The following is a 27373-nucleotide window of genomic DNA, read 5'->3' on the forward strand; positions in this document are numbered from 1 at the left end:
TCCATCAAGTAGCTGAAATAACGAAAGAAAAAAGGTTAACAGTGACATAGGACAATCTTTTTCGGAGAAAGAGCTAAATTTTGAACTTACGTGAACGATTCTAGGATTCAGGGAAAGATGGAGTTCTGGCCGGGATAATATCCCTCATAGCAATGACGACAAACTGCTCCATCCATCCACGGTCATTGTCGTCATCTATGCTGGTAAGCAAAGCATGGTGGCCACGCTTGTTGAAGTTTATTACTCCCATACGGAAGATTTTAGGGGAGTAGAGGTTCATCATATGAGCCAAGGTGATGGGCTCCTTCATTTCCAAGCATAGCCGCTGTAGACTAGCCACCGTTCGCCACATAGAGGGTCCTACATGTGCCAAGCAGACTTGATATCGGTAGTAGAACTCCAAAATCACGGGGTCAAGTCCCCCGCTCAATGAGAATGGGCCCAAAGTGAAGGAGTACGTGTAAACGTACGTGAAACCATTCTTAGTGAAGGTTTCTTGCTCTACCAGATCGGGAGCAATGATGTTTAGGGCATGTCAATCACAGTCCTCCTTCATAGCAGGAATACTGGAAGGGTGATTAGAAGAGGGGTATTTATCAACAGCCCAAGTTTGAGGGTTTGAAGTGGGGAACTTCTCTTTGAAATCTTTGGCAGTGTTCAGATATTTAGGTATGATGGTGCTTACCGTGGGAGGATTAGCTTCAACATCAACCTCTTTATCTTTGCTCCTCTTCGGGCCCCCACCGAAGGAAAGACCAGAGTTATTGGAAGAATTAGTAGAAGAAGCCATAATGATAAGAAGTTGGTAGAGTTTTTTGAAGAAGATCAAAGAGAGATGAAAGCAGAAGGAAGTTAAGTGCAAAGAAGTTAAGGAAGCTTATGAAGTTGTTAGAAATGAAGGAAGAAGAATGAGGCGTATAAGTAAAGATATAGGCGGCTAAAATCATGGCCATGATTACCTCGAGAACCGGCGAAAATACTGTAAATCATGGAGTAACACGTGTTCGGGGTATTAAATGCGAGGAGACATGCGTCTTATCAAGCATCAGAAACTTTTCAGAAGGGTTCAGAAAATTTTTCGCCAAGAAATGAATCTTCACCAACTTCCCGATGACACAAAGATGTGCCACCGGAAAGTAGGGGGACTATCTGTATAGGGTAAATTTGGTTTATATTAAATGCTCGAATGATTACATGACATGTGGAACTGGAGGCAGACAGAAGATGAAGCGAGTGGTAACCAAGATCGAGTACAATAGCTTCGGTTGGTATCGGGTAGATCCCGAAGGGAACGCAGTCAACGAAGGCAAATGAATGTTTATCATCGGATGTCATTTAATGAATAATATTCCTCAGTATTAAATACGCATCCGTTGCAGAGAATTTTGGCATTCATAGCCTGCCATTACATATTTAGCAATGGCCCCATTATTGTCATTTAAGAAGGGCTTGATCCTAGGATCTTGTTCCCAAGGTATAACTATAAATAGGAGCTTCAACAACCATTGTAGACACGAAATCTCTGGCAAAACTTATGCTACATTTTACTATCAAACTGAATAATATAATTTTATTTCTTGCCTAGAACTGTTCTTACTGTTGTCTTCGGAAGCCTTGCTCCCGGAACTAGACTTGCTATTTCTTTTAATTTCAACGCTAAGTCTTATATTTTATTTAATTTATTTATCATTTTGGGATGAAATTAGTTCGTTTGTTTATAAATCACGTAATAAATTTTAACTGTATTGTTTTACGGGTAAACATATTTAAAGAACACACAACAGGTACAATGTTTTGCCTTGCTCACTCTCAGCCCGAATCCATCCCCTACCCCACTCTTGCGTCCACCCCCACCTACCCCAGCCCAATCCACCCCTCCGCCCCCGACCCTGCTTACTGTGCTCTCCCTCCTCTGGTCCACCCGTCCCTCGTAGTGTTAGTTTTAGATTATTATGTAAATACTCTTAGGATACTATTTTTTGTTTATTAACGAAACACTAAAAAATAAATAAAACATACTTATTTTTCAAAAAAAAGAATTTCAAATTCTTTACCAAACACACCCTATTTATGAGCTTTTTTCTTCCCCGGATAATGACCTCTTTCTTTGTCTCAATGAAAGTAAAAAATGAGCTGGTTGGCAACTTGAGAAATTTTCGTCGGAAAATGACGAATATTAAAGTCCTGCTGATTCTACTGTTACTGCCGGCGGCGGCGTTTCTTCTGCCCGGTGCAGCAGAATCCGGCAGCGGTCAGTCGTTAGTGGAATGGGAGATCCTATCGAAGCTGAACTACTCTTCCCAGATTCGCCTACATCCGCATCTTCTTCTTTTGGTCACTGTCCCTTGTAATCCCCACTTTTCTCCTTCCACATTCAGTATTTTTCTTATCAATATTTGCTGCAAATAGGGCTTTGTTTAGCTTCTAGTGCATTAGGAGTGTTATAGATGTCCTGACTTGTGTTTTAGAAAGGGTTCATTTGTTGTTCTTAAAATTGGGGACTTTTCTACAAGACTGACGACCTGATTTTGAATCTTGTTCAAAATTGATATGTAAATTTATTGCTTGGGTGTTTGTATAGCAAGTACAGTTGTTATGGTATGAAGAGTTGCTGACAGGAAGGTACCTTAGAAGTGATTTAGCGTCCATGTTTTAAGATATTTTGTTAAGTATGCTTTCTGAACGTATTTCTAATACATTTTATTTTATTTACATAATATTGGCATAAGTTGATTTAAATGGAGCAACGTGGTCGATGAGGATTTATATAACGGGTCCCATTTTGTTTAGGACTGAGACGTAGTACTTGTTGTTGTTGTTGTTGTTGCATACTTAGTGAACGTAGAGCGTTGCAATGTCAAATTGTGGGAAATGATCTGGTTAAATTAACCAAAGTTCATGGTGAAAGTTCAGTGTACAGTCAGCTTTTAGTACGGAAATACACTAAGTGTTTTTGCCATCAGATTTCCAACTCGTACCATTCTATGTACTTGCAAAGTTGTAGTTTTTTTGCTTGTGTTTAAGCGATTTGGAGGGGTTGCAAAAAGAAATGAGAAATATAAAGAGAAAGAAAACTGCTGAAAGGAGGCAGAATGGTAGTCTGAAAAGAAGTCGAATTGAAGTATAAAGAAGATATCATGGTTGAAAACAACAAAATAAAAAGTGAGAGAAAAAAGAATATTTTTTGGTGTGAATAGGTGGAAACAGAAAGTGTAAAAGTAGACGTTTGAAAATGAAGCAAAATTGGTTGAGTTTCTAGAAAAAGAATAGCAGGAGGAAAAGGTTTCAGGGTTACCAGGTCTTGGAAACCAACGAAAAGAAGTGAGAGAATAACTTATTACAACCAGTTTGCCTAAGAGAAGTTAATCCTGACTTGATGATTATGAGTGCCGGTGGCTAGAATCACAGGAAAGTATCATTCCTGGAAATCCTTTTACTTTCTAAGGAATGATTTGGTGTCTGGGTGACTATTTCTAGAAAGCTAGACTAGGTTTAGGTCCATGAGGTATGATTAGTTTGATAAAAAAGTCAAAGGACAATGCTTCATGTAAGCTATGAACCAAATTTGTAATTCTACTTTATTAGGAAGGAGGTAGAATACATATGACAATTATTCATTAGCCAGGGTTGCTTTCATCATCATTATTTCTATCTGCAGGAGTTTGCTTAAGTTGATGATGTTCTTTGTGTTGTTGAACTAGCCGACCACATGGATAATAAAATGATTAAAGCTTTACTCTTATAAATATCGCTGTTTAATAAAAGTTTAATGAGTTTTTTAAAATGGTGATGGATTTGTCATACGTCTCTTAAGACAAGATGGCAAGAACGTTGGTTGAGTCCTCAAGTCTTCGTTTCACCGATAAGGATTTGACGCGAGATGCGGGGATAGAGCATACGTCACAAGTTCCAACCCTGCTGCTGATTGAAGCCTGGTATCACGAGTTGCAACTATGGCCCAATTGAGGTTGGACCATTTGACTTATAGGAGATTTCTTGGTTATTAAAAGAAACGAGAGTGTTGGTTGCCCTAGGGTTGTTCAGTAGGTGGCGGGAAGGTGAAGGTTAATCATTTTTATTTTTTCCTGATGATATTATCTCCTTTTATTCCGACGTAGACCTAAAATCACGTGGAAGGATGTTGTTTCGAAAGACCTAAATCTCTTGGAATCCATGTAGACCTAGCGGTAAAATAGTGCACGATGGAAAATAAGATCTATGTAGGTGATACCCATTAGTTGGGACTATGTTTTAGTCATGTCAGTATGTTTACTTTAGGTCTTATGTTTTGTAGGAGTCTTTTTTAGATGAAATTTATATGCTAGGGAAAAATATAGAGGACTTCTAGTGCTTATGTACTTATTATTATTATTATTATTATTGTTGTTGTTGTTGTTGTTGTTGTTGTATAGTATGGGTCTAAGATGAGCTTACATGGAGCAATATGTTAGTGAGGATTCATATAGTTGATCCTAACTTGCTTGGATTAAGGCGTCATAGTAGTAGTTGATATTACCTCCTCCTTTTATGATAGTGCATTTTACTATAATTATGTATAGTCCATCTTTATGATTTTTGAAAAAGTTTCCGGCTTAAAGATCAATATTCAAGAGTATTCTGGAGGGTTATGAATATTATTGACTATTTGGTCTATTAAGGTCTTCCTACGTACATTTCCTCCACATCTGGCGCGGGTGACCAGTATTGACGCAACAAGGATGTGGGTGTGAGATTCATGCCGAATTGTCAAATGCAATAAGAATCGTTAACCAAGGCAAAGAGAGGAAGACAAAGGAGGGAAAAGAAAGAGGGGAGAAAGAGAAGTGGTTATGGAGATTTTGCAATGAGAAAATCGGATTAGAAAGAAGTACAAGATGGGAAATTCTTGAATGACAGTAATGCCAAGTCATTCCTATGAAGTTGGGAATCGGGAACATATCAGAAACTTATGGATATGTTCTCAGAACACATTTACATCAAAACAGGCAATGGTAAAAAACTTTATTTTCGAAAGAAAGATGGTTGAGACATACACCCGTCAAAGATCAGTTCCCTAGTATTTTCAGCATAATAAATAATCACGGTGCCACAGTGGAAGATTATTGGTCTACTCAAGCATGGATCATTTCCCGTAGAAGAAAGTGCAACGATCGGGAATTGGAGGAAATGAGCAACTTTCTGCATATGATAGATAGCTTTGAACCCTAAACCCTAAACCCATCATTAGCTGCACTGAACTTTATTCCCCGTCTGGCTTAGCACCCATGGTTCCAGTTGGTTCTCACTGTTCTGAGACAATTTGTCATGATTTGATTTAAAATTAGTGAATGAATCCTTTTGTGAGACTACTTTTTGTTACTATTTGTACAATTTTCCTCTTTCTATTTTTAGTTTAATACTTTGCTTTTCTACCCATCCTTTAGTTCTATCAATACCAAAAGCTGATTAGGATTTATTTTGTTGGAGACCTAGTGAATGGTACAGGTGGGTGCAACCATATTTTATCAGATGCATTTGTACTTCTAATATATTGTCTGATGAGTTTCCTTATTGATCAGGGTCTGGTGAGTCTCGGTCCCTTATGAATGAGTTGGCTGATGTAGTTGCTCATGACCAAGGGATATTTGGTTCACTGAAGCTGATGGTATTATATAGGAGCAGTGAGAGAATGCTGGCAGATGCAGTTGGAGCTGATGAGGGAATAACAATATTTTATTATCATCACTCACACCCCCACAAGTATCTGGGAAGACTTCGAGTGCAGAACATATTGTCATCTTTACATTATGTTATGTCACTGTTGCCAGAACAGTTTCCCTTCAAAATTTTAAAGACACCCGAAGACATAGAAATTTTTCTTGGTTCAACCGATAAGGCTTTGATTCTTTCTGAATTTTGTGGATGGACCCAGAAATTGCTAGCGAAAGGTGGCAGTAACAACAGCGAACATGGTTTTGGTAAAGAACTTCACTTCTGGTTTTTGTTGCTTTATTTCCAGTAATGGAAGGTGAATAATTTTTATAAAATGAAATTGCCTCATGAACTTTATAAAAAAAATGAAATAGCCTCATGAAGGATTAGTAGTAGAGTACTGAAATGACCTTTCCAAAAAAGAAAAGAAAAGGTAGAGCCATGCTAACTGAAACAATTTCATTGATCTTTCTAATACTTTCAAAGTTCTTAGTTTACTTAACAATGTGTAGCATTTAACACATCATGGTTTCTAAAATATCAACTAAATGATTGGTTCTGTCCATATTTAAGCATCCAAGGGGAATTGTTCATCAATGACAATGAGATAGTACGAATTGCTGGTCGTAGTTATACTTTAATGAAGGTGCGGAAGTCTTTGACTTCCTAATGTAAAAGATACTTCTGTCATCATCATTATTGTTATTGTTGTTATAATTTAAAGGTCAAGTAGTCATTACATATTAACAATTCAATGGGCTTAATTCTCATGGATAACATAATTTAATCTGCTTGAGCACTAAAGTGACATTCTAAAACTAAAGTGTATGAACTTTCTATGTCTAAATATTTAAGTTCTGTAAAGGACATGTGTCCTTGTTGGTGATTTAAAATTGGGAAAGACATTGATTCCCTTCAATATTGTGATTGAAGTTGCTATCCTGTTGTATCCTCTCTATCTATCACCTACTTGTGAACATGCTAAAATCTCCTGATTCTAAACATATTGGATGGTGGGCCACCAGAAGGACTCAATTACTTAGAGCTTTTAGTATTATAAGTCTTTATGAGCCTTGGAAGTGAGAAGATGCTTTTTTTTTGGGTGGTACAACACTTTGCAGAATCCATTTTTCTAGTTTTTTCTTTATGTGATTGCTTGTATCATTCATTCTTAGTAACTAGAACTTGGATTTGTGAAATGCAAATAATATGTGATTAAGCGGGGCTAATCTATCATGCGGATAAACATTTAATGGTATCATAATTTCTCTTTGCCTTTTTTTCTTTCTTCTTCTATTTCGCACTTGAATGATGGCATGAGAAGTTCTAAACTGACGCGCTTATTCGAAACAGGATTTCACGAACAGTTTAATGGAACAATTGCAGCTAAAGAGAATGAAAATCAGGTGGCAGATGGTAGCTTTTTAGTGCTTATGACTATGAAACTGTTTTTAGAATTGTGAAACCCATATTGCTTAATGGCTTTACCTGTATTTTGTTTCTAATATTAGGGGTTGGAAAATGCAAATATGGATTGTGGTGTTGACAATCGATTTAGTGACATGCCTTGGCTTAGTGAGTTTACCTCAGCAAACAATAGTGCTTTCCTCGCAGCTGAGAATATGAGCCTTAATAGTGGGGCTTCCTGTAAAATTGATGAATTCCAACATTTCGAATCATTCTTATCAAAGTTTTTAACTGTTGCGAGAGACTTATTTCTTCCTCCTGAAAGGCTAAGATTCGGTCTGGTTCTTGATAGAGCGTTGCTCTCATCACTGAACATTAAGGATTCTGGATCATGGTTGGTGACATTGCATTTTGCTGGATGCCCCAGTTGTTTGAAGGTTCTCAGAGAAGGTGATGATCTCAAAGCTTTTGCCAAAATTCAAGCTTGGCCAGTTGCAGAGGCAAGTGAAAACTTGTGCTTTACATTCTTGATAATCTTTGTATAAAATCTCACTCTAGATTTTTCTAGTTAGGGTAGAAAGGTAGTAGGTAGTCGAGCGTATTTTAATTCCGTACCGATGGTATTAGGGTTAGTCTGGTAGTTTTTCTTGTCTTAGATTGCTAGTATTTCATGCTGTTTTCCTATTATCTTGCGCTTCTGTTTCTTAGTATTTTGCTGTTGTTATTGCTTGTTGCTACTGCTTCCTTCCATCTATTTTTCTGCCTCTGTAATTGCTGTTACTATCTTTCTGGCTCTCTTTGTTGATATTACTTGTTTCTACTGCTTCTTTTCGTCTTTCTTGAGCCGAGGGTCTATCGGCAACATCCTCTCTACCTTCCCGAGGATAGCGGTAAGGTTTGCGTACATACTACCCTCCTCAGACCCTACTTGTGGGATTCCACTGGGTTGTTGAATTTTTCTAGTTACTGACATTTGAATTCCTTGAATGAGGATATTCCTGATAGTATAAATAAACGTCTGCATTTCCCGTAGAATTATATCTTTGTATGAGGGCTCTTTACTTTTCTTATTCATCCTTTGTGCAGGGCTCTTTCTTGTCAATCAATAAAAATTTCAAGACTTCATTAGAATTTGTCTTTTCTTTTAACATGAGAAGTATCCTTTTCTACCTGCTCTGGTATCATGTCAAAACGTGTGCTGTCTCTTCTAAAAGCTTAAGCTGTTAGAGATAACACACTTCTATTTACTTAATTATATCTTAAAGGGTTTTTATTCAAAATAGTTTTTGACGGATTTGCTTTCTTTTTTTACTATGATTCTATGAATATGAGTGGCTTTGGATTTCATGGAGGATTGCTGGGGAGGTGGGAAGGGAGTATGGGGTTTGAGAGAGTGGGGTTGTAGAAAGAGCAGGGTCACAAGAGTTTTGGGGCTAGGGAGGGGTCGTTGGGGTGGGCATGTAGACAACTTTTTTTTTTTGAAATGATAACGGGTTTCATTGATATATAGATAAATCTCAGCGCCAAGATAGTGCTGAGAGAAAAGGTCCCTAGTTACAAGACTTTCAAAAGAAAGAGAAAGATGAACAAAAACAAGTCTTGTAGCATTTACAAGGATCCGATGAGATCAACTATGGAATCTACATCTTGTACTAAAGCTTCTTTACACCAAAAGTGAAATAAAGATATACAATTCATTTTAATCTTCTGTTCAGGATTTGCTGAATCTTCAAAACATCTGAAGTTCCTTTCCAGCCAGATAGTCCACCAAATGCATGCTGGAATGAGACTCCACCACCTCTTCTGGCTGCTTCCTGTAGCTAAATAGTCCCAACTAGACAACAAGTCCATAGTTTCTCTAGGCATCACCCAGCTTAAGCTTTTCATACTTATGAAAAGCTGCCACAATCTATTGGACACCTGACAATGAAGAAATAGATGATTGTTTGTTTCGATGGCCCTTCCGCACAGAAAACATTTGGAGCACAGAGGCATTCCTCTCTTCGTTAAGCTCTCATGTGTCAGAACAACCTGTTTGACCACTAGCCAGCAAAACACATTAACTTTTAAAGGGACCTTCAACCTCCAGATGTGCTTCCATATCCAAGTCTCTTGTTGCTGCGAACTTCTGTTTAAAACCTCATATACAGATTTCACAGTAAAAACTCCTTTGCTATTGTTTTTCCATAACAGTTTGTCCACTTGCTCAGTTGGACCTTTGAAGTTTTCCAAAAGTTTCAGAAGCTCAATTACTCTGATCACCTCCCAATGATTCAGAAATCTTCTGAAGCTTAAATTCCAGCCTTGCTGACTCCAGGTATCAGCAATAGAAGCATCTGGCTGCTGCGCTAAAGAGTATAGATCAGGGAAACTGTCTTTTAGTGGAGTATTCCCTATCCAATCATCCTTCCAGAAGAGAGTTTTTGCACCATTGCCCACCTTTATGCACGAATTGCTCATTAGGTTTTGCCAGAGAGATCTAATAGATCTCCACACACTCACACCATAAGGGCTAGCCACTGTACCTGAGCTCCACTGGCCTTCAGTCCCATATTTTCCACATATCACTTTACTCCACAGGGCGTGTTCCTCCAGTGGGAATCTCCATAGCCATTTCATAAGTAGGCTCTTGTTATGCTGCCTCAAATTTCTGATTCCCAATCCACCTTCCTTCTTGCTAGTTGTGAGAGTATTCCATTTAACTAGATGGTAGCCTCTTTTCTCTTTATTCCCATGCCATATAAAGTTCCTCCTCAAAGCATCAATCTTTTTCTCAAAAATTGACATCATGTAGGTGGGAAGGGAGTCTAGTACACTGTTGACTAGTGTGACCCTCCCTCCCAAGGACAGGTAATTGTTCTTCCAGCTGGATAACTTATTTTCACACCTTTCCCATTCCATATCTGCTTGGACTTGCTCTTTGCACCTAGTGGTAGCCCCAAATAGGTGGTAGGAAGAGATCCCACTTCACATCCTAGGGAGCCAGCTAGTCTTTGAGGATCTGTGACCTCATTAACTGTGAAAATCAAGGATTTACTCCAGTTCACATGTAAACCTGAGATGGCCTCGTAAACAGTCAAAATCAATCTCAGGTGAGTAACCTGCTCCTCCTTGGCATCACAAAAGATAAGTGAGTCATCAGCATAAAGAAGATGAGTGATTTCCATGACACTTCTTGCATTTTGGGAACCCTGAAGCCCCTAATCCACCACTCCATGTTCGCCTTCCTGATCATGCAATTCAACCCTTCCATAGCAATAATAAAAAGGAAAGGGGAGAGAGGATCTCCCTGGAAAAAAGCCTTCTGGGGAACCATTGATAAGGATGGAAAATCTGACATTTGAGATACATAACTGAATCCACCTAATCCATTTGTCGCCGAAACCCAAATCTCTGAGGAGCAAACTCCAGTTAATGTGATCAAAGGCCTTTTCAATATCTAATTTGCACAAGATGCCTGGGCTCTTCTCCTTGATTCTGAAATCCACACATTCATTGGCTATTAGAGATGCATCCATGATTTGTCTGCCTTTAATAAAGGCCATTTGTTGCTCATCCACCGGTTTATGAATCACCTTCTTCAATCTCTCTGTTAAAACCTTGGATATGATTTTGTAGACACTCCCTATTAGACTTATGGGTCTGTAATCCTTCAAATCTCCTGCCTCTGTCTTCTTAGGAATTAAAGCTAAGTATGTGGCATTAAAGCTTTTTTCGAAATATTCATTTGTGTGAAAATTATGGAAGGTATTCAGAAGGTCCACCTTAATCACATCCCAACAATGGAGAAAGAAGGCAATAGTGTACCCATCAGGGCCAGGAGCCTTATCTGTTGCACATGCTTTAAGACCCTTTAATATTTCCTGCTCATCAAACTCTCTTTGAAGCCACTGCACCTCAGTTTCATTGATCTTGGAGCCGTGAGGATAGTTGAACTCTGGCCTCCATTCCTCTGGTTCTTTGTAAGCTGCTGGTAAAATGATAGAATCTCAGCCTTGATTGTATTCAAACCCTCCACCTGCGTACCATTGATGTTGAGTTTGTCAATGGTGTTGAACCTCCTATTTGCATTGGCCACCTTATGGAAAAATTTTGTGTTTCTGTCCCCCTGTTTCAACCATTGGATTCTGGATTTTTGTCTTCAAGAGATCTCCTCGTTTTTTGCAGTTTCTTCCAGGTCCATGGCCAAGCTTGCCTTTAGGGTCAGTTCATCATCACTGAGATCTCTGCTTTCTTGCGCAGCATCAAGCTTAAAAATTCTGTTCAGACATTCTGTTTTCCTGGCTTCTAGATTTCCTCCTAGAGATGAGCCCCATTCTCTAAGCTTGCCTTTTAGGAGCTTTAATTTTTGAGCCAGGATGTAATCTGGTCTGCCATGAATGACAAAAGAAGACCACCAGTCAGCCACCTTTTCTCTGAAACCTTCAACACCCAACCACCAATTTTCAAATTTGAAGTATGATTTGACATTCTCCCAATCCCCACAGTCGAGAGCAATAGGGGAGTGATCTGATGATACTTTAGTTAAAACTGACTGCCTGATGTTTCTGAAATTTTCATCCCACTATGAAGAGAACAAAATTCTATCGATTCTCGAGGCAATATGAGTGTTGTTTCCCCTTGTCCAACTGTAAATCCCTCCTAGCAATGGAGGGTCAATGAGTTCCATGTCGTCAATAAAGCTAGTGAAGTCAGACATGGCTCTAGTGATGGAGTTGCCATTTCTCCTTTCATCCATGAATCTTATGATGTTGAAATCTTCGCAAACGACCCAAGGCCCTGCGCAGAGTCCCCTTGAAGCAGCAGCTTCCCACCAAACATTCCTTCTCTCCAATCTTCAATGTGGACCATATACTCCTGTCAGATGCCATTTAAAGTTTTGCATCAGAGACTCAAAACTACAGGTAATAGTGTAGCTTCCTATATTGATTACTTCTCCTCTCCAAACCCTACTATCCCACATAACTAGGATGCCCCCCTACTTCCACTAGCTTCTAGACACCCAAATTTGATCCACATGTTGCCCCAAATTTGTTTCACAAACCACTGATTATCCCCCTCCAATTTGGTTTCTTGAAAGCAGTATATGTCTGCCTTCCATCTCTCTATTAGCATTTTAACTACAGACCTTTTGACCCTTCGATTCAATTCCCTAACATTCCAAGAAATAATTTTTACCTTCATTGATAACTATTGTTGATGGATTTCCCCCTGTTCCTTGAGCTTGACTCTGGGAAGTTCATATTGAAGACTAGGTTTTGAACTTCCATAATCCCTTTGTTCCTTTTTGGAGTAGAGGCTGATTTTAGTGCATCCTCCATCCTTTTCTCTTGCCTTCTCCTGTCAATTTTCATAAAAAGTGATGGAGCTTCTTCCTCACACCCCTGAAAATTCACCCCATAGAACTTGCTCATCTTCAAGATATTTTTGCGGGCCCAAAGAGAAGCTTCTGTCTCTGCCTCAACGAAACAAGTGTCCAGAGGTTCAGGTTCATCCACTGACCAGCTTCCCAGATCTTCAACATCAACTGACTGCATGTTATTTTGTGATGCAGTGAGAGAAGGAATAATATCCCCTGACGTGAATATTACACCATCTTCTTCTTGTGTAACTTGCGATTGAGTTTCCTGGAAGTTGAGGATGTCTCGGGCTACTTGTTCACCATCAAAAATTAGAAGAGGAAGAGAAGATGACTCAGAGAACGTAAGCAGTTGGTTCGAATTAAACTCATCCACCATTGGGTCTTCACAGGTGACTCTTTCGAGAATATCGGAAGTGTTGGTAAGTTGGATCTTAAAGCCCAATTCTGGGCTTCTTAAAAGACCCGATTTGGGCTTAGAATTTTGGCACTCAGAAGGCCCAAACGAAACCCCCTCTATGCTTAAAATAGGCCCCTTACTATGGACCCCCACTAATTTTGAATTTAAATCACACCCACATGCCCCTTGGGCCTTGTGCACCAACCCTACCAACTCTTGCCTTATAGACCCAGCTGAAAAGCTATTGCTCCTAGACCTTACTTTTGAATTATCTTCTTTGCCAACTGTAGACCAGCTCGCCGGAGCCTCGCACCACACCTGAATTGTGAAAACAACTCCATCTTTTTCAAGCTCTATAGTTTTAGGGATCTGATCGAAAGGCCCCTTGACTTTGATATGAGCCCCCTTCAAATGATTTCTCAAGGAAGTTTCTTCTTCGGTTTCGATCCATCCCCCACATTTATCTCCAATTTTTCTGAAGATGTCTTGGTACCAAAGATGAAGGGGGATCCCCAAAAGCCGCACCCATACCCAATCTGGAGAAACACCAGCCGGGAAGCAACCTGTTGTCGGCGACCACCATTCAAGATTCATCAATTGATTTCGCAATTTCCATTCCCCAATTCTGATGTGTCCTGCCATTTTCCTTGAAGGAAATTCAAATAGGAATTTTGAGCCATGCATTTCATACATCTGCACCCCTGGGACTGCACTCCATTTGTTGCTGGTCCATATTCGAACGTCGGACAGAGTTGGAAGTTCCTTTGAATCTTTGAAGCTCCCAACTAGACATCTGGAGAGTACATCATGGTTTGAAATTTCTGGGCCTTCTATCAAGATCCGATCAGTGTTGGAGGGTGTTGCAGACGTGGATGGGCCTTTAGCTTTCCATTTGTCCGTTTTGAAGGCATCCAAGTATGCGTGATTCTCAACTGGCTTATCTGAGCTTATCGTCTCTGGAATCGGCACTGGCGTGGGCAATCTTTGAATGGTTGGGTCCTTCCTGTTTATGAACCGATCAATATTTATTGCAATGTCCCTCCACCCCACATTAAAAGCTATTTCAGGGAGAATAATCACTGCTCTGCGCTCTCCCTGTACTGACACAACACTAATAAATCTGCCATAGTCATTATACTTTTTAGCGCAGAAAAAAAGAGTACATGTGGTCTCTGGTCTTCCATCTCCTTAAACTGTTTCCCCTGCCTTCAGATGCGATGTGTAACAGTTCGCAAATCCATAGCATGATTTTCCTGCTTAGCATCATTTTTCTCATGTAATTCGTCTTGCGCTCCACCCATTCAAACCAAACCTCATCTCGACCTTCAATTTCTGTGATATCAAAAGATTTGCCACTGCTGTTGAAATAAATTCTGTTAACCATAACTAAAAAGTGAATAAAAAGGCAAAAACGAAGTTTCTAAAGCAATCACTAGTTAATGATTGATGAAAAAACTAGGTTAAAACCAGTGGAAAAGGCCATCGGGAAAGAAAGGACGTCGGAAAGAGTTTTTAGGCTCTTCCCTCGAAACTCGTGTCTTCTAAATGACTCTTCTCCAGGAGCAGTTTACAATCCATTTGGTGGGCATGTAGACAACTTTGGAGGCCAATTTTGTCAAAAATAATATTGGCCCATGTAAAAGCTCATTCTTGAAATTACAGGGGACTATGTGCTACATTTGCCGTTAGTTTGTTTGGAAAAGATTTAACAATTTCATTTTTGTCGATAAGCTTGAATTTGTTTCGAGTATACTGAGAAAACTTAGAGGACTTTTAAGGGTTACAAATTACAAACTGAAAACTGGAAGAGGTGAAGTGCATTTCAGCCAAGATAAGTGAATGAACAAGTCTGTCTTCATACAGGAGAAGGCTAAGTTTTTGGACATCTGAGTTGTCTTATGAGTGCATCATCCTTCATCAGCCTGTATGAAGGAGAAGATTGTGTGGCTAATAGAGGTCCCGAATATCAGGAAGCGCTCGGCTAATAAATTGGATAGGACCTTGGTTTAGAAAAAAGAATATATCGTTTTGTGTAGTCAACATGCCTTAATTGATAGGACTCAAGCAGCTTGGACTATGTTATCTTGGTGTTTAAGCTTCTCCACCCGGGGATTAATAAAAAACGAAAGTAGAATATCATTCAGATATAATCACACAAGTTGGTGTTGTAGTGCTTGAATACAACTCCGAAGATCATAAAATCAAAATAGATGGAAGGAGAGGATTCTGGGGATGGCAAGAAATGGATAATTATCAGTCATGTTATCATAAACTCTTGGTGAGGGAGGAATCAGATTCTCCTCACTTATCGGTTTGGATCATTGGTGCACCAAAAACGGTGTGCTTTTTTACTTGGGCGGGAGCAAGCTGAGCAATCTTGACAGTTGAGAATTTGACAAAAAGGAGGATTACATAGTGCTTTTATGTGCGATTTGTGAATATGTGGATGACCTCCTACATTGTCAGGTAAGGGTGGCATGTGGGTCGGTTAGGACCGGGCCCAGCCCAGGACCGCAAGCCCAAATGACCGGTGGGCCTAAACGGTCCTAACCGGATAGAACCGGGACCGTGGGCTGTGTAGTGGGCCGGTCCCATAGGCGAGGCCCGCGAGACCGGGACCGGCTGGGAAGTGGACCGGTTCAAGCGGTCCTAAACGGGCCTATCCGGGCCCAACGGTTAATTTTTTTTTAAAAAATATTTGCCACATTATAGCCGTTATGGCATTTAAAATATGACCGTTTTACCTGTCAAAATAGCCGTTGGCTATTTATAAAATAGCCATTTAACCCCCCCAACTTTGTTTCAACCCCAAACTTTTTATAATTACACTTTTTTCAACTATAAATACCCCTCATTCTTTCATTTTTCTCACAAAATCATCAATCTCTCTCAATCTCTCTCTAATTTTCTTCTATAATTGCTTACTTTATTGTTACAATTTGTGCAAAATTGTGAAGTTGGTGAATTGAAATCTTCAACGATAATTAATTTTCAACAAGTTGTTCGTCAATTCGGTAAACTCGTTCCAACTCTTAAGTTTTAATATTATAGTTTTGTTTGTTTTATTTCATTTGTATTGCTTGATTAATTAAGATGGCTTATTCCTTAAAAAAATATTTAGTAAAAATAAGGGAAAATCCAAGAGTGGTGAATCTAGTGGCCAATCTGTTCCTCCTCCACTTCCCCCGGCTCCCCGACCCAAACCTGTTACCCGTCCTACACATCCAATTCTTGATAGCGATAATAGTTTATTACAATTTACCGAGAGTCAATTTTGCCATAATATTGCACCCGGTGAACAATTAAACCATGAATATATGAATGCTCTTTATGGTAATCCAACTATTGATGAAAATGATGATGAAGAAATAGATTTTGATGAAACGCAACCGGATGACAATACACCCACTAGTCCTGCTCCTGAAGTTAACCCAACTAATAATAATCCAAATGATGCCCCGTCTGACCCTCCTGTTACTGCCCCTACTTTTTCTAGACAACCTTCTAAACGGGCAGAAACATCTGTTGTTTGGCCATTTTTTACTCAACTAAGAGAAAAAAATAGGGCTAAGTGTAAAACTTGTAGCAACGAGTTAGTTTTTAAATATGTTCAATATGTTGGAAGTCGGGGGGGACGGGAAGTTTGACTAGACATATATTGCTACACCCTCAAGATAAAGCTAGATATTTTCGTATGAAAGCTTTGGCCGAGGGGACAAGTGCACCTAGTAGGCTGACCTTAGTACCGGGTCAAATCAATTTCAACCGGGAATTAACACTGTTACCGATGGTATTTTATATTATGATCCAAAAAAAGATCGGGAAGAATTGGCAAAAATGGTTACTGTTATGTGCTTACCCTATAGTTTTCCTTCTAACCCTCACTTTGTGCATTATATTAGAAAAGTTTATAATCCTACTTATAAAGGTTTTCCTCGCACAACCGTAAAGAGCGATATTTATAAATATAAACATGAATATGAACAATATTTGCGCTATTTATTTACTCATATAAATTGTCGTGTTGCTATTACAACTGATATTGGTAGAAGTGGTAATGACTGTGATTACCTTACTGTTACCAGTCATTGGATTGATGAGGATTGGATAATGCAAAAGCGCATTATTGCTTATAGAATAATTAATTCACGTCACACATGGCTGTTTATTTCTAGCACGGTTACGGATATTTGTAGATATTTTTGCATTAGTGATAAAATAATGTCAGTTTCAATGGATAATGCTACTAGTAACACAAATGCTGTAGCCTTGCTTACCACTACACTAAGTCCTGCATTTAGTAACATTTTTCATGTTAGATGTATTTGTCATATTTACCATTTAATTGTGGGTAGTATGCGAATTTTAAATGTTGAAATTGAAAAGGTTAAAATGGCTCTTAATTGGCTTTTTTATTCAAACCGTAGAAGTAGACTTAGAGAATATTTTAAAAGATGCGATGAATTTGGCCTAAGAGAAAGAAAGGTTCCTAAACCTTGTCCAACTAGATGGAATTACATGTATGAAAGTTTAGTTGTTGCATATGAATATAGAAATTCCATAAACTCAACGTTTAATGCTCATGTAAGTGATGATGATGAACACCTTACAAATGCGGATTGGGCTAATGTTAAAATGCTTGTAGATTTTTTAGAAAAATTTCATATTGCTACAAATGAATTTTCTGGGCAATATTATCCTACTATTTCTAACTGTTTAGTTTATATTGCAGAACTTGCAAATTTGTTTGATCATTTTGTGGGGAAATTTATCAACTTGCTATTGATTCTATGAGAAAAAAGTTTAAAAAATATTTTTTCCCTATTCCCCCTATTTATGGTGTTGCTGCATTGTAAAATCCTATTATGAAATTAGGAGGTCCTCAATTTTGGTATGAAACTATTTATAATGGTTTAGCACTTGAAGATGAGGAGTTAGTCTAAACTTCCGGACGCAATAGTCTCAATTAAAATAAATGTTCAAACTATTTATAATGCTTATCAAGTTGCATTAGATCATGCTAGACCAAATGTTCCAACTCCTTCTTCTTCTAGTTCTCAATCATCTAAAAGAACTGCAGGAGTAAGAGCACTTAGTGTTTGGGTGGGGTTCAGGGGTTCTCAAGGTTCTAGTACTAGTGATTTTTCACAACTAAATGAGCTTGAAGTTTATTTGTCACATGGAATTGAGGAAGTAAATCCCGGCGGCTCCTTTAATATTTTGGAATGGTGGAAGGACAAAGAAAAACACTTTCCGATTCTTTCAAGGATGACCCATGTAACTTATATGGACAAAAATTAATATGTAACTTGTATTTTGGCACATCTTGATTATTTTCTTTTTCTTCTCAATGGTGGTATTAACACCTTGTTGTGCTCATTCCATAGGGGAAGGAAGACTAAGAAAGATATTGCCATGTTTTTTTAATGCTATAATAAAATTATAACGCATTGCTTTGAATATCTCTTTAAAATATTTTTGTCTTTAAATTTGAATTAAAACATTTAGGTCACAATTGTATAATATAATTTACAAGGAATTGCCTTAGATATTGTTATTACCATTTATTTTCTCTAATTTCTATAAAAAAAAATTTTAAAAATAGAAAGTATCCATTGGGCCCACTTGGGCCCGGGACCGGCCCACGTAACCCGGGATCGTTAGTTCGTGGTCCCGGTCCGGTTCCAACAAGAAGCCCGCGAAGCCCGGGACCACTTAGGACCGGGCCCGGCTCACATGCCACCTTTATTGTCAGGTGCTCGCTTATGGTGTGATGGTCTCTGGTTGGACATTTAGAAGAAGAGAAGTCGAAGAGCATTGGATGTTGCGCCATTGGCATTCATGCGGATCTTGTGGAAGGAGAGGAGAAGGAATAGAGAACAACTATCTATATTTGAGGATTAACTTCTCATTCTTAATTTCTTTTTCGTTATAAAAAAATGGATGTCGTTCGTAGAGAATAACATTATTTTGTAGTTTTTTTTTTTTGGTATATTGGTTGTATAAGGGAGATTTTCCCATAATTAATTAATTATTTACCTTATGAAAAAGAGACAATTCTGTGAAAGAGCGGAGGACAATATTGCAGAAAGATGAAGTTTGACTAGGGAGGCTATAGTTGGAAGGGAAAATTAAGGGAAGAGAAAAACTAGGAATGATGAAAACTATGGGTATTGATTTTCTTTTTGATAAAACTATGGGTATGACCTGTTGAATTGTATTCAATCATCACAGCTAACAACTCAATGAAAGGAGAACCTACTTAAGTCATTGTCCAAGCAGATGATGGCTTGGAGACAGTATTTATATATATGTGTATACATGATGTCATAATTTTCTATGTGCTAATGTGGTTGCTCTCTCAGTTAATTTATCTGTCATTTTATATTGATTCATAGATGTCCTACCATGCAGCTGGAGGATGATGTGGATGATCTTGAGAATGCTCTTCCAGCAAATAAGCCATCGGTTGTTCTTTTCATTGATAGATCGTCTGACTCCTTGAAAATCAGAGAAAAGAGCAGGAAGGCTCTTGATTCTTTTAGAGAGTTTGCCCTGAAAATTCAGATGTCAAATGAAATGAGTGAACCAAAAGCATTCAGATTGCAAAAGACATCTCTTAAGGCTTTTCAAGCATCAAGAAGTACTTCCAAACACCCTAAAGTAGGGCTTTTGTCAGCATCTCAAAAAATAAATATCAAAGACAAGATGTCAATTGTTGTATTGAACCAGGGAAAACAAGTCATCCTAGAAGATCTGGTTTCGGGTCTACAGGGGAGTACATTGCATGAAGTCTTGGCATATTCACTTCAGCAAAAGAAGGAAGTGAAATTGAGCTCACTTGCGAAAGATGCAAGATTTCAACTTTTATCTGAAGATTTTGACATCAAAACTGTTCAAGCTTTACCAGGTCAAACAGAAGTTCAGTCGAACAAGGCTTCGGAGCTCCTTGTGGAAGGTGTTTCTGAAGGTATTATTGATCCAGATAGAAAAGCAAAGCTGCATGAAGATGCCATTTTGGGGAAGCAATACAATGAACAATCTGAATCAAATAAAGTCAAGCCTTCTCACGTTTGCCAAAAAGATGCTGAAACTATATTGGTGCACACGGAAGTTCAGTCAGATGAACTTTGTCCTTTAGAAGGTGCTCTAGTAAGGCCTATTGATTCAGGTAAGGATCAAATGCCGCATGTTGAGGAAGGGAAACACATCGAACAAATAAAACCTGTTAATACTGAATTGCAAAATGATGAGAAGAATTTACTTGAAGATGAAAGTTCACAAAAATCTGTAAACTTTGGTCATGATGGTATGCTGGAGGTTGCTACTAGTCCTAATGCAGAGGAAACAGTCGAGAAGCTGGACGAGCAGAATGAAAAGAGAAACTTCAGATCTTCCTTCTTCTTTCTCGATGGTCACTATAGACGACTTAGAGCCCTGACGTCAGGTTCAAATATACCATCTGTGGTACTAATTGATCCCACTTCGCAGCAACACTATGTTTTAAGCGAGCAAACAGATTTCAGCTGCACTTTGCTATCTGAATTTCTTGATGGCTTTCTCAATGGAAGTCTTCATCCATATCAACAGTCTGAGCATGTTGTTCCAACAATTAGGGATGCTCCAATTCCACCATTTGTTAATCTGGATTTTCACGAGGCTGATTCTATCCCTCGAGTGACAGTGCATATGTTCAATGAGCTGGTCTTTTATAATCAGCCTGATTCCAAAAATGCTGGTAATTCTCGAGATAAGGATGTTTTAGTTCTTTTCAGCAATAGCTGGTGTGGGTTTTGCCAGAGGATGGAACTGGTTGTTCGTGAAGTGTATCGTGCAATCAAGGGATATACTAAAACCTTAAGGAATGGGTTTAAGAATGAGAAACTGTCATTGAATAGGGGTAAGCAGTCTAGCCCATGTCTGCTCTTCTTTGGGTAACTTATGTATTAATTTATATAAAATAATTTGTATATATAACTATACCCGGGATTAAGATTGTAAGGATGTATAATGGTTAAAATTGTTTTAAACTATCATATCATTTAAAACACAAAATCTACATGATTTCATCTCATTCTAGAAAGGTCTATTTTCTGCTAGAAGTTAATAAACAAATGTTCTAAATGCTTTTTAAAAGTTGAGAAGCTATTTGGTCCATGTCTATCCTCTCTCTTAGTCCATATGAAAGAGAATAATAAACAGAATAATATTAGAACTAGCTAATTTCAGTTTGTTCTGGTGATATCCTGCATTACAAATTAATCAAGTTAACGCAAACATAGGCTTTATCTCCTCCTTTCAGTTATATTCTGCACATCTTTGCCAGAGCCTTGGTCGCGGTGAAGAGCAATGTTGATTTACCATTCATGGCAAACATACTCTTTGTTTGCTTTATTTTAGTATCCTTTGTTTTATTGGCAAGTAGTTAAATTTGTGGCAGATGAGGCGAGCAATGCGAACCTGAAGTTTCCAATGATCTACTTGATGGATTGTACATTAAATGACTGCAGCCCAATCCTGAAATCAGCGGTTCAGGTGTGAATTAAACTCATATAAAATTTGTCATTGTGTCATTAGTATACTTGTTATGTTTGTACTCCTGCTAATTACAAGGTATATCAATCTATTGTCATATTTGGAGCAACTATGACATGCCTCATTTCTTGAGCACTCTTTTTTTTTATCAGTAAACAAGAGGTATTATTTGATAAGAACATATCAAGGAGATGCAGAAGCACAAAAAAGATGAAAGCTAAAGTTTAAATAAAATAAAATAAAATAAAATAAATAAAAGAAACAAAGAAAAAAGGAACAGGGATTAGACCTTGTAAGGATCCTTATTTAGACAAGGAAATCTAGGAACTGGCATTTCTTGAAATTTCTACAATTTTGAAACTGTGCCCCCTTTCACTTGGTTAAGTCCTTACATTAATCTGCAAATCTTTTGTGAGACTAAAAATATTTGGCTTTGGTAGCGTTGATAGTTACCATGTGGCCATTTCCATCCTGTTATGACCAACTTTTACAAATTACTGTGAGTACTTCAAATGCTTAGCTGATAAGTAGTTTTTAGTATAATATGCATTTCGACTTCCCGAGATAGCCTTTTCAGCTGATTACGTGTAGAAGTATTATATCCCATTGTTAGCATCTTAGCTTACTTAAGTTAGATGGCCGCCAAATAGTTGGGGTCAAAGGCACGGAAATAATAATTATCTGCACTCTGGTTTCTCATCTTTTCACCCTTTTGCAAGTAGATGGCACTGCTTTTACTATTTCACATTCTTGGGCTATGATCTTCTTTGTGAAGTTAGGGATGTGCCAAGATAAGCGCCTCACATGCTCAGCTGTTCTGAAATAAAATTTACCCTAATTACAGAAGAGCTTTGCTGTTGGGTGATCCTGTTAATCAAATAAAACTAATGGCTGAAAATCATGCACTTTCGCTCCGAAATCTTCTATTAAGTTTCATCCTGGTATGTGAAATGCAGGTGGAAAATTCTAAGCTTTTATAATCTCTAAATTCTAGTGCTTCCTAACTCAAATTAAGCAGTCCACAATCAAGCCTCCACTTGTATTTAAGTGTTAATTTTTGTGTTGTGCTTGTCCATTGCAATTTTGCAGAGGGAACTTTATCCATCTCTACTCTTATTTCCAGCTGGGAGGAAGAAAGCTATCCCTTATGGTGGAGATATAGTAGTATCCAATATCATTAACTTTCTTGCTCACCACGGGGGCCACTTTTACGATCTTCTTCAGGAGAAAGGTGAGTTTCCAGATTTGAAAATATCCACTGTTTTTCATCAACACATCTGAATGAAGGGGAAAAATAACTCGAGCGAGGAAGTTAAGAAATATCATTTACTCAAGTTGGAAGTGGTTACTTACCTAGAAAGTGGGGGAGCTGGAACCATATATTTGAGAGTATCTAATAAAGCATTATTAGGATAATAGATGTGGAGATTTAGTGTGTACGCTTTTTTTTTTTACAGATAGGTTTTGTTTTGTGTCCTTAATAGCAGTGTAGAAATTAAAGTCTCCTAAATTGAGAATAAAGTTAACTCAAATTACGCCTGAACCGAACATTAGGTAGGATAAGAAACCTGCAAAATATGAGGATGCTAAATTTTGTGCAGGGTGTAGATATATAGCAGAATAAATCAGTGTTGTCAAAGGCGAAAAGCTCTAAAAAGCGTTCTAGGTCAATTGGGGCTTTAAGCGCAAAGCACAATTTAAGTGTGGGCTTTAGTTAAAAAAGGCGCAATGCAAGAAAAAAAATATATATATGAAATTCAAGATAAAAGTAACAAATTCATTCATATTCTTTTCTTTAACAACTAATACACTTATTTTTCGATTATATTTGTAGTCTAGCATTGCTCCATTCAAGATAGAACTCATGGGCGATAAGGGGCATGTCTTGGTACCTTGCCTACACTGAAGCGCAGCTTAAGTGAGGCAAAGCGCCTTCCCTGAGCTTTTCTGAGCTTTAGGGCTTAAGCGCGCCTTAAATGAGCCTTTGACAGCACTAGAATAAATTCTTAAAATAGTTAAACTACCACTTACTAGAGCTACAGGAATATTATTGAAATTAGTTACTCGGCACGTGCGTTCCACGTGAATATCAAGTCACGTAATATACGATTTTGTAAAAATAAGATTAATATTACTTTATAAAAAAACTTTGAGTAAATAATTATACGTGAAAGAATAAAGTACAAATAATTTGATATCAATAAGTATATGAAAATTATATGCCTTGTTTGTTACCATCACCTTCAACGATGTGACTATAACATTGCTTTGATTTTATAAGATAACGTATTTCTTATAAAAATCTTTATCAAAATATTTTTCTTCGTTTAATGTTGTTTAATAAGATGAAATGTAGATGATTCTAAAACACAAAAGGCTATATTGGAGTGGAAAAAATAATAACGGGTAGCGCATGTACGTTCATATATGCAAAATGCATCAAATTAATAACATAAATCCATGAACAAAAAAGATTAAATTTTGATAATTTATAGGAAGTGTATCATTTACATCTAACCAAAGATAATAGAGAAATTACACACAATCTACAAGGGGAGGTAAAAATATATAGCGAAAACCATCCTCAATAGGTGAATTATCTAAATAATTACCACTTTAAAAGCACATGAGTAATATCTCCGGTCAGTTACAAATAAATAAAGTACCAACTCAATCAACAGGTCTAAGAAAATCAAACCGAAATCTTATTATTTAGAGTTATTCAATCACTAACTCATGATGACAAAAAAGAAAGTAATAAAAAAGAAAAGATAGAAAATCCACCTATTTGAGACCCCAGAAAAACAATTAAGCAGAGCCCCTCTTCTTAGTCAGAACTAAACCAAATGATCATAGTTCAAAAAGTAGTAATAATTGATAATAGATGAACAAAAAAAGTGAAGAAGTGAAGTGAGTTGAATGAGGACGTTTCTTTCGACAGTTGGAGATATAAATGCAATATATCCTCACTTAAACTACTTTGGGAAGAACAATATCACTCGTTTCTTGGAAAATAGAAAAACAATTAATACATACTTGAATCCTGATAAGTACTGGTCAATTTCTTCATTCAGTAAGTGTTTGCTTGTTTTAAGATTATTTATTACATTTATATCTCTTGCAAGATAACGATGTTAAGGAAGAATTTTAAATCTATTTGTGGCCTGAATTAAATGAACTCGTAAAAGGCAAGTACTCCCTCCGTTCACTTTTACTTGGCACGTTTTGACTTTTCACGCCCCTTAAGAAATAATAAATGAAGTGCATAATTTACCATGATACCCATATTAATTGATGCATATTTTATTGAATTTGAGAAAATGATTTGAAATGAGTAATAAATACTGTGGGTATAACAGGAAAAAAAATTGTTTTCTCTTGATATGCGTAAAGTGACAAGTAAAAATGAAAATCTATTTTTAGTATACCTGCCAAGTAAAAGTAAACGGAGGGAGTAAATGATATGCATTAGCTTTTCATTTAACAATTTCTTTTTATCTTTTTTCAAGCATTCTGCTTTCACATTCTGTTTCTAAGCATTAAGATTATTTTTTTTTGGCTTGAATAACCTAAACACATTGACTTGAATATATTGCTGTAATATATATTTCATACCTTTCCATAAATTGGAAGTTAAGTAACACATGATTTTATACATGTACCATAAAATATGCCAATTAATGAATTTCTGTTTAACAATGAAGTAAAGCTAACTGTAGCATTAACTAACTTATTCTTAAACACAACAAACATAAATTTGAAGATAATCACAAGATGGTCATTTATGGTAATATTTATGAAAATAAGGTTTAAAAAAATCACTAGAAATAGATATATATAGATTATAGATTATAAATATTGAAGTTATAAGAAAATAGAACCCGGTTTTGTTGTCAATTTCTCTTTGAATTCACTGTGTTTTGATCTCGTAAGGAAAACATTCACATTTCTTTTTTTCTTCAGGTTTTCAAAAAAAATTATACCAAGAATTCAAGATCTTGCATTGCCCTTCACCCCACAAGTTTGAACCGGTAGCACCACTTAAAGCAAAAAAAGAGTCGTTTTGAATTTAAGATGCTTTCGGGAAAAAAGACAAGAGGATTCAGATAGTGCTTTCCTTAAACTCGTAGAAAATTCCATCTTTAATTTTCAACGTTGTCTTAATCCAATATTCTTCAGGCTTGTAATCCTCAAAGAAAAGCAAAGTCTTATTATTTGGCGAATATGTGCTTGATTAATACAGTAAATGAATAAGTTAATGAAACAAAACGGTGGCTACTCTGAAAAAGACATGTCTCTTTGTAGTTATTTTTTTTTAGTTAAATAAAATATTTAGGTTAATTAAAAGGATATTTAAGTAATTTAACTTTTAACTTATGGGCTTCCCACTTTTATAATAATATTAGATATAGATAGATTGACGCCCATGTTTAGGAAAGAATACTAGTAGCACCTGTAGTAATTGTGAGATTGCTTTGTCTTTTGTTTGAAAAATATATATGCTCAATCCTCTATTGTTCTTATTCCATAAGTCACTGGTTTGCATTTCATGTCCAACATTAAAGAGAGGTTTATCCTTTACACTGAAGGCAAAAGGAGAGAATTATAACCAATTAAGTAGTATCTATCCAACCAAAAGAAGAGGAGAAACCTATCCCTAGAGTATCTGTTGAATACCTGTTTAAAGGAAGATTCCTGGAGTATCCAGATTGCAGTGAAACCTATCATCATAAGTTTTCTGGTCATTTGCTTTGCCAATTAGTGCAGTTGCATATTACAAGTTCTTTTTATATGTTTCAAATTTGTCTTTCCCTTTTTCCTACATCAGGTATACTGTGGAGTGAAGGTGAACCAGGGATAAATCATAACATGAATGCAGAGGCTCCTCCATTTAAGAACTTACCGCATGAAATAATACTTCAAGAAGGACCGCTAACATTAGATGTTCAGTTCAGCCAAAATAGAGCTCCTCTTAGTAGCTCCGCGAAAATATCTCCTCATGTGATTGTTGGTTCCATCCTTGTTGCTACGGAGAAGCTTCTAAATGTTCACCCATTTGATGGATCCAAGGTACTTGTTGTGAAAGTGAATCAAAGCACAGGATTTCAAGGTCTGATTGTCAACAAACATATCAGCTGGGACTCGCTTGATGAACTTGAAGATAACTTACAGCTTCTGAAGGAGGCTCCTCTATCTTTCGGTGGCCCCATTATGAAACGTGGAATGCCTCTCGTTTCATTGTCCAGAAAGTATATTGTTAACCAGTCTATGGAAGTATTACCAAATGTTTATTTTCTTGACCATAGGGCCACAATAAGCATCATAGAAGAGCTAAGGCTAGGAAACCAGTCTATCCATGACTTCTGGTTCTTTTTGGGATTTTCGAGTTGGGGTTGGGGCCAGCTATTTGATGAAATTTCTGAAGGAGCTTGGATTGTTAGAAATTATGATGAGGAGCAAATAGATGGGGCTTGGAGATGACCTAGATCTTCTGGATCAGGTTAAATTGCTGAATTAGTTATTCCTTTCAAGAGTCTTAAAGTGCGACATTATTAGAGTTTAACAATAGAATTTGATTTACAATAGGCAGTGACTATCACAAGAGTTTGCATAGGTGTATAAAGATAAAACAACATTCAAATATCCTAATGTGGTCTGCTTTTTGTACCGATATCTTTCATTTGACTGACTTCGTAGTGAGTCGGTTTGTCTGTCCCTCCCTCATCTCTCTATACCCCCCAACACCCCCCCCCCCTCCCCACACAGATGAACTTAGGGTGGTTTGGTTCGTGGACAATGTTATATAAAGATTATAACACGATAAAAAATCGCTGGATTATGTAGTCTATATGATCTTTTTGGCAAACTCTTGGTTTATTGCATTAAAATTGGGATATCGGTGTATGATATAAAAGCTTACAATTTTGCCCTTGCTTTTGATGTAAAGTGAAAATTAGAAAGATGAATCAAGGTTAATTTGT

At 37.3% G+C, this 27373-nt stretch overlaps 1 protein-coding gene across 8 annotated transcripts; it reads left to right on the forward strand.

The window, feature by feature from the left end:
* Nucleotides 1-2080: 2080 nt before the first annotated feature.
* On the forward strand, nucleotides 2081-27061 carry LOC107779487 (uncharacterized). Of its 8 annotated transcripts, none has more exons than XR_012697347.1 (9): nucleotides 2081-2347; nucleotides 5559-5957; nucleotides 7045-7097; nucleotides 7203-7598; nucleotides 19272-20757; nucleotides 21283-21392; nucleotides 22237-22333; nucleotides 22482-22623; nucleotides 26221-27061. XR_012697347.1 is itself a non-coding variant. In XM_075226601.1 (8 exons), the coding sequence occupies exons 1-8, from the start codon at nucleotides 2095-2097 to the stop codon at nucleotides 26871-26873; spliced, it is 3492 nt and encodes a 1163-aa protein (XP_075082702.1). In that variant the 5' UTR covers nucleotides 2083-2094; the 3' UTR covers nucleotides 26874-27061. The 8 variants fall into 8 exon arrangements, 4 of the variants coding, with proteins under 4 accessions (XP_075082702.1, XP_075082703.1, XP_075082704.1 ...); XR_012697348.1 differs by having other exon boundaries at nucleotides 21298-21392; XR_012697345.1 differs by lacking the exon at nucleotides 22237-22333 and having other exon boundaries at nucleotides 22516-22623.
* The last annotated feature ends 312 nt before the right edge of the window (nucleotides 27062-27373 follow it).

This window comes from Nicotiana tabacum, chromosome 12 (genome assembly GCF_000715075.1).
Source record: "Nicotiana tabacum cultivar K326 chromosome 12, ASM71507v2, whole genome shotgun sequence".
NCBI classification, from domain to species: Eukaryota; Viridiplantae; Streptophyta; class Magnoliopsida; order Solanales; family Solanaceae; genus Nicotiana; species Nicotiana tabacum.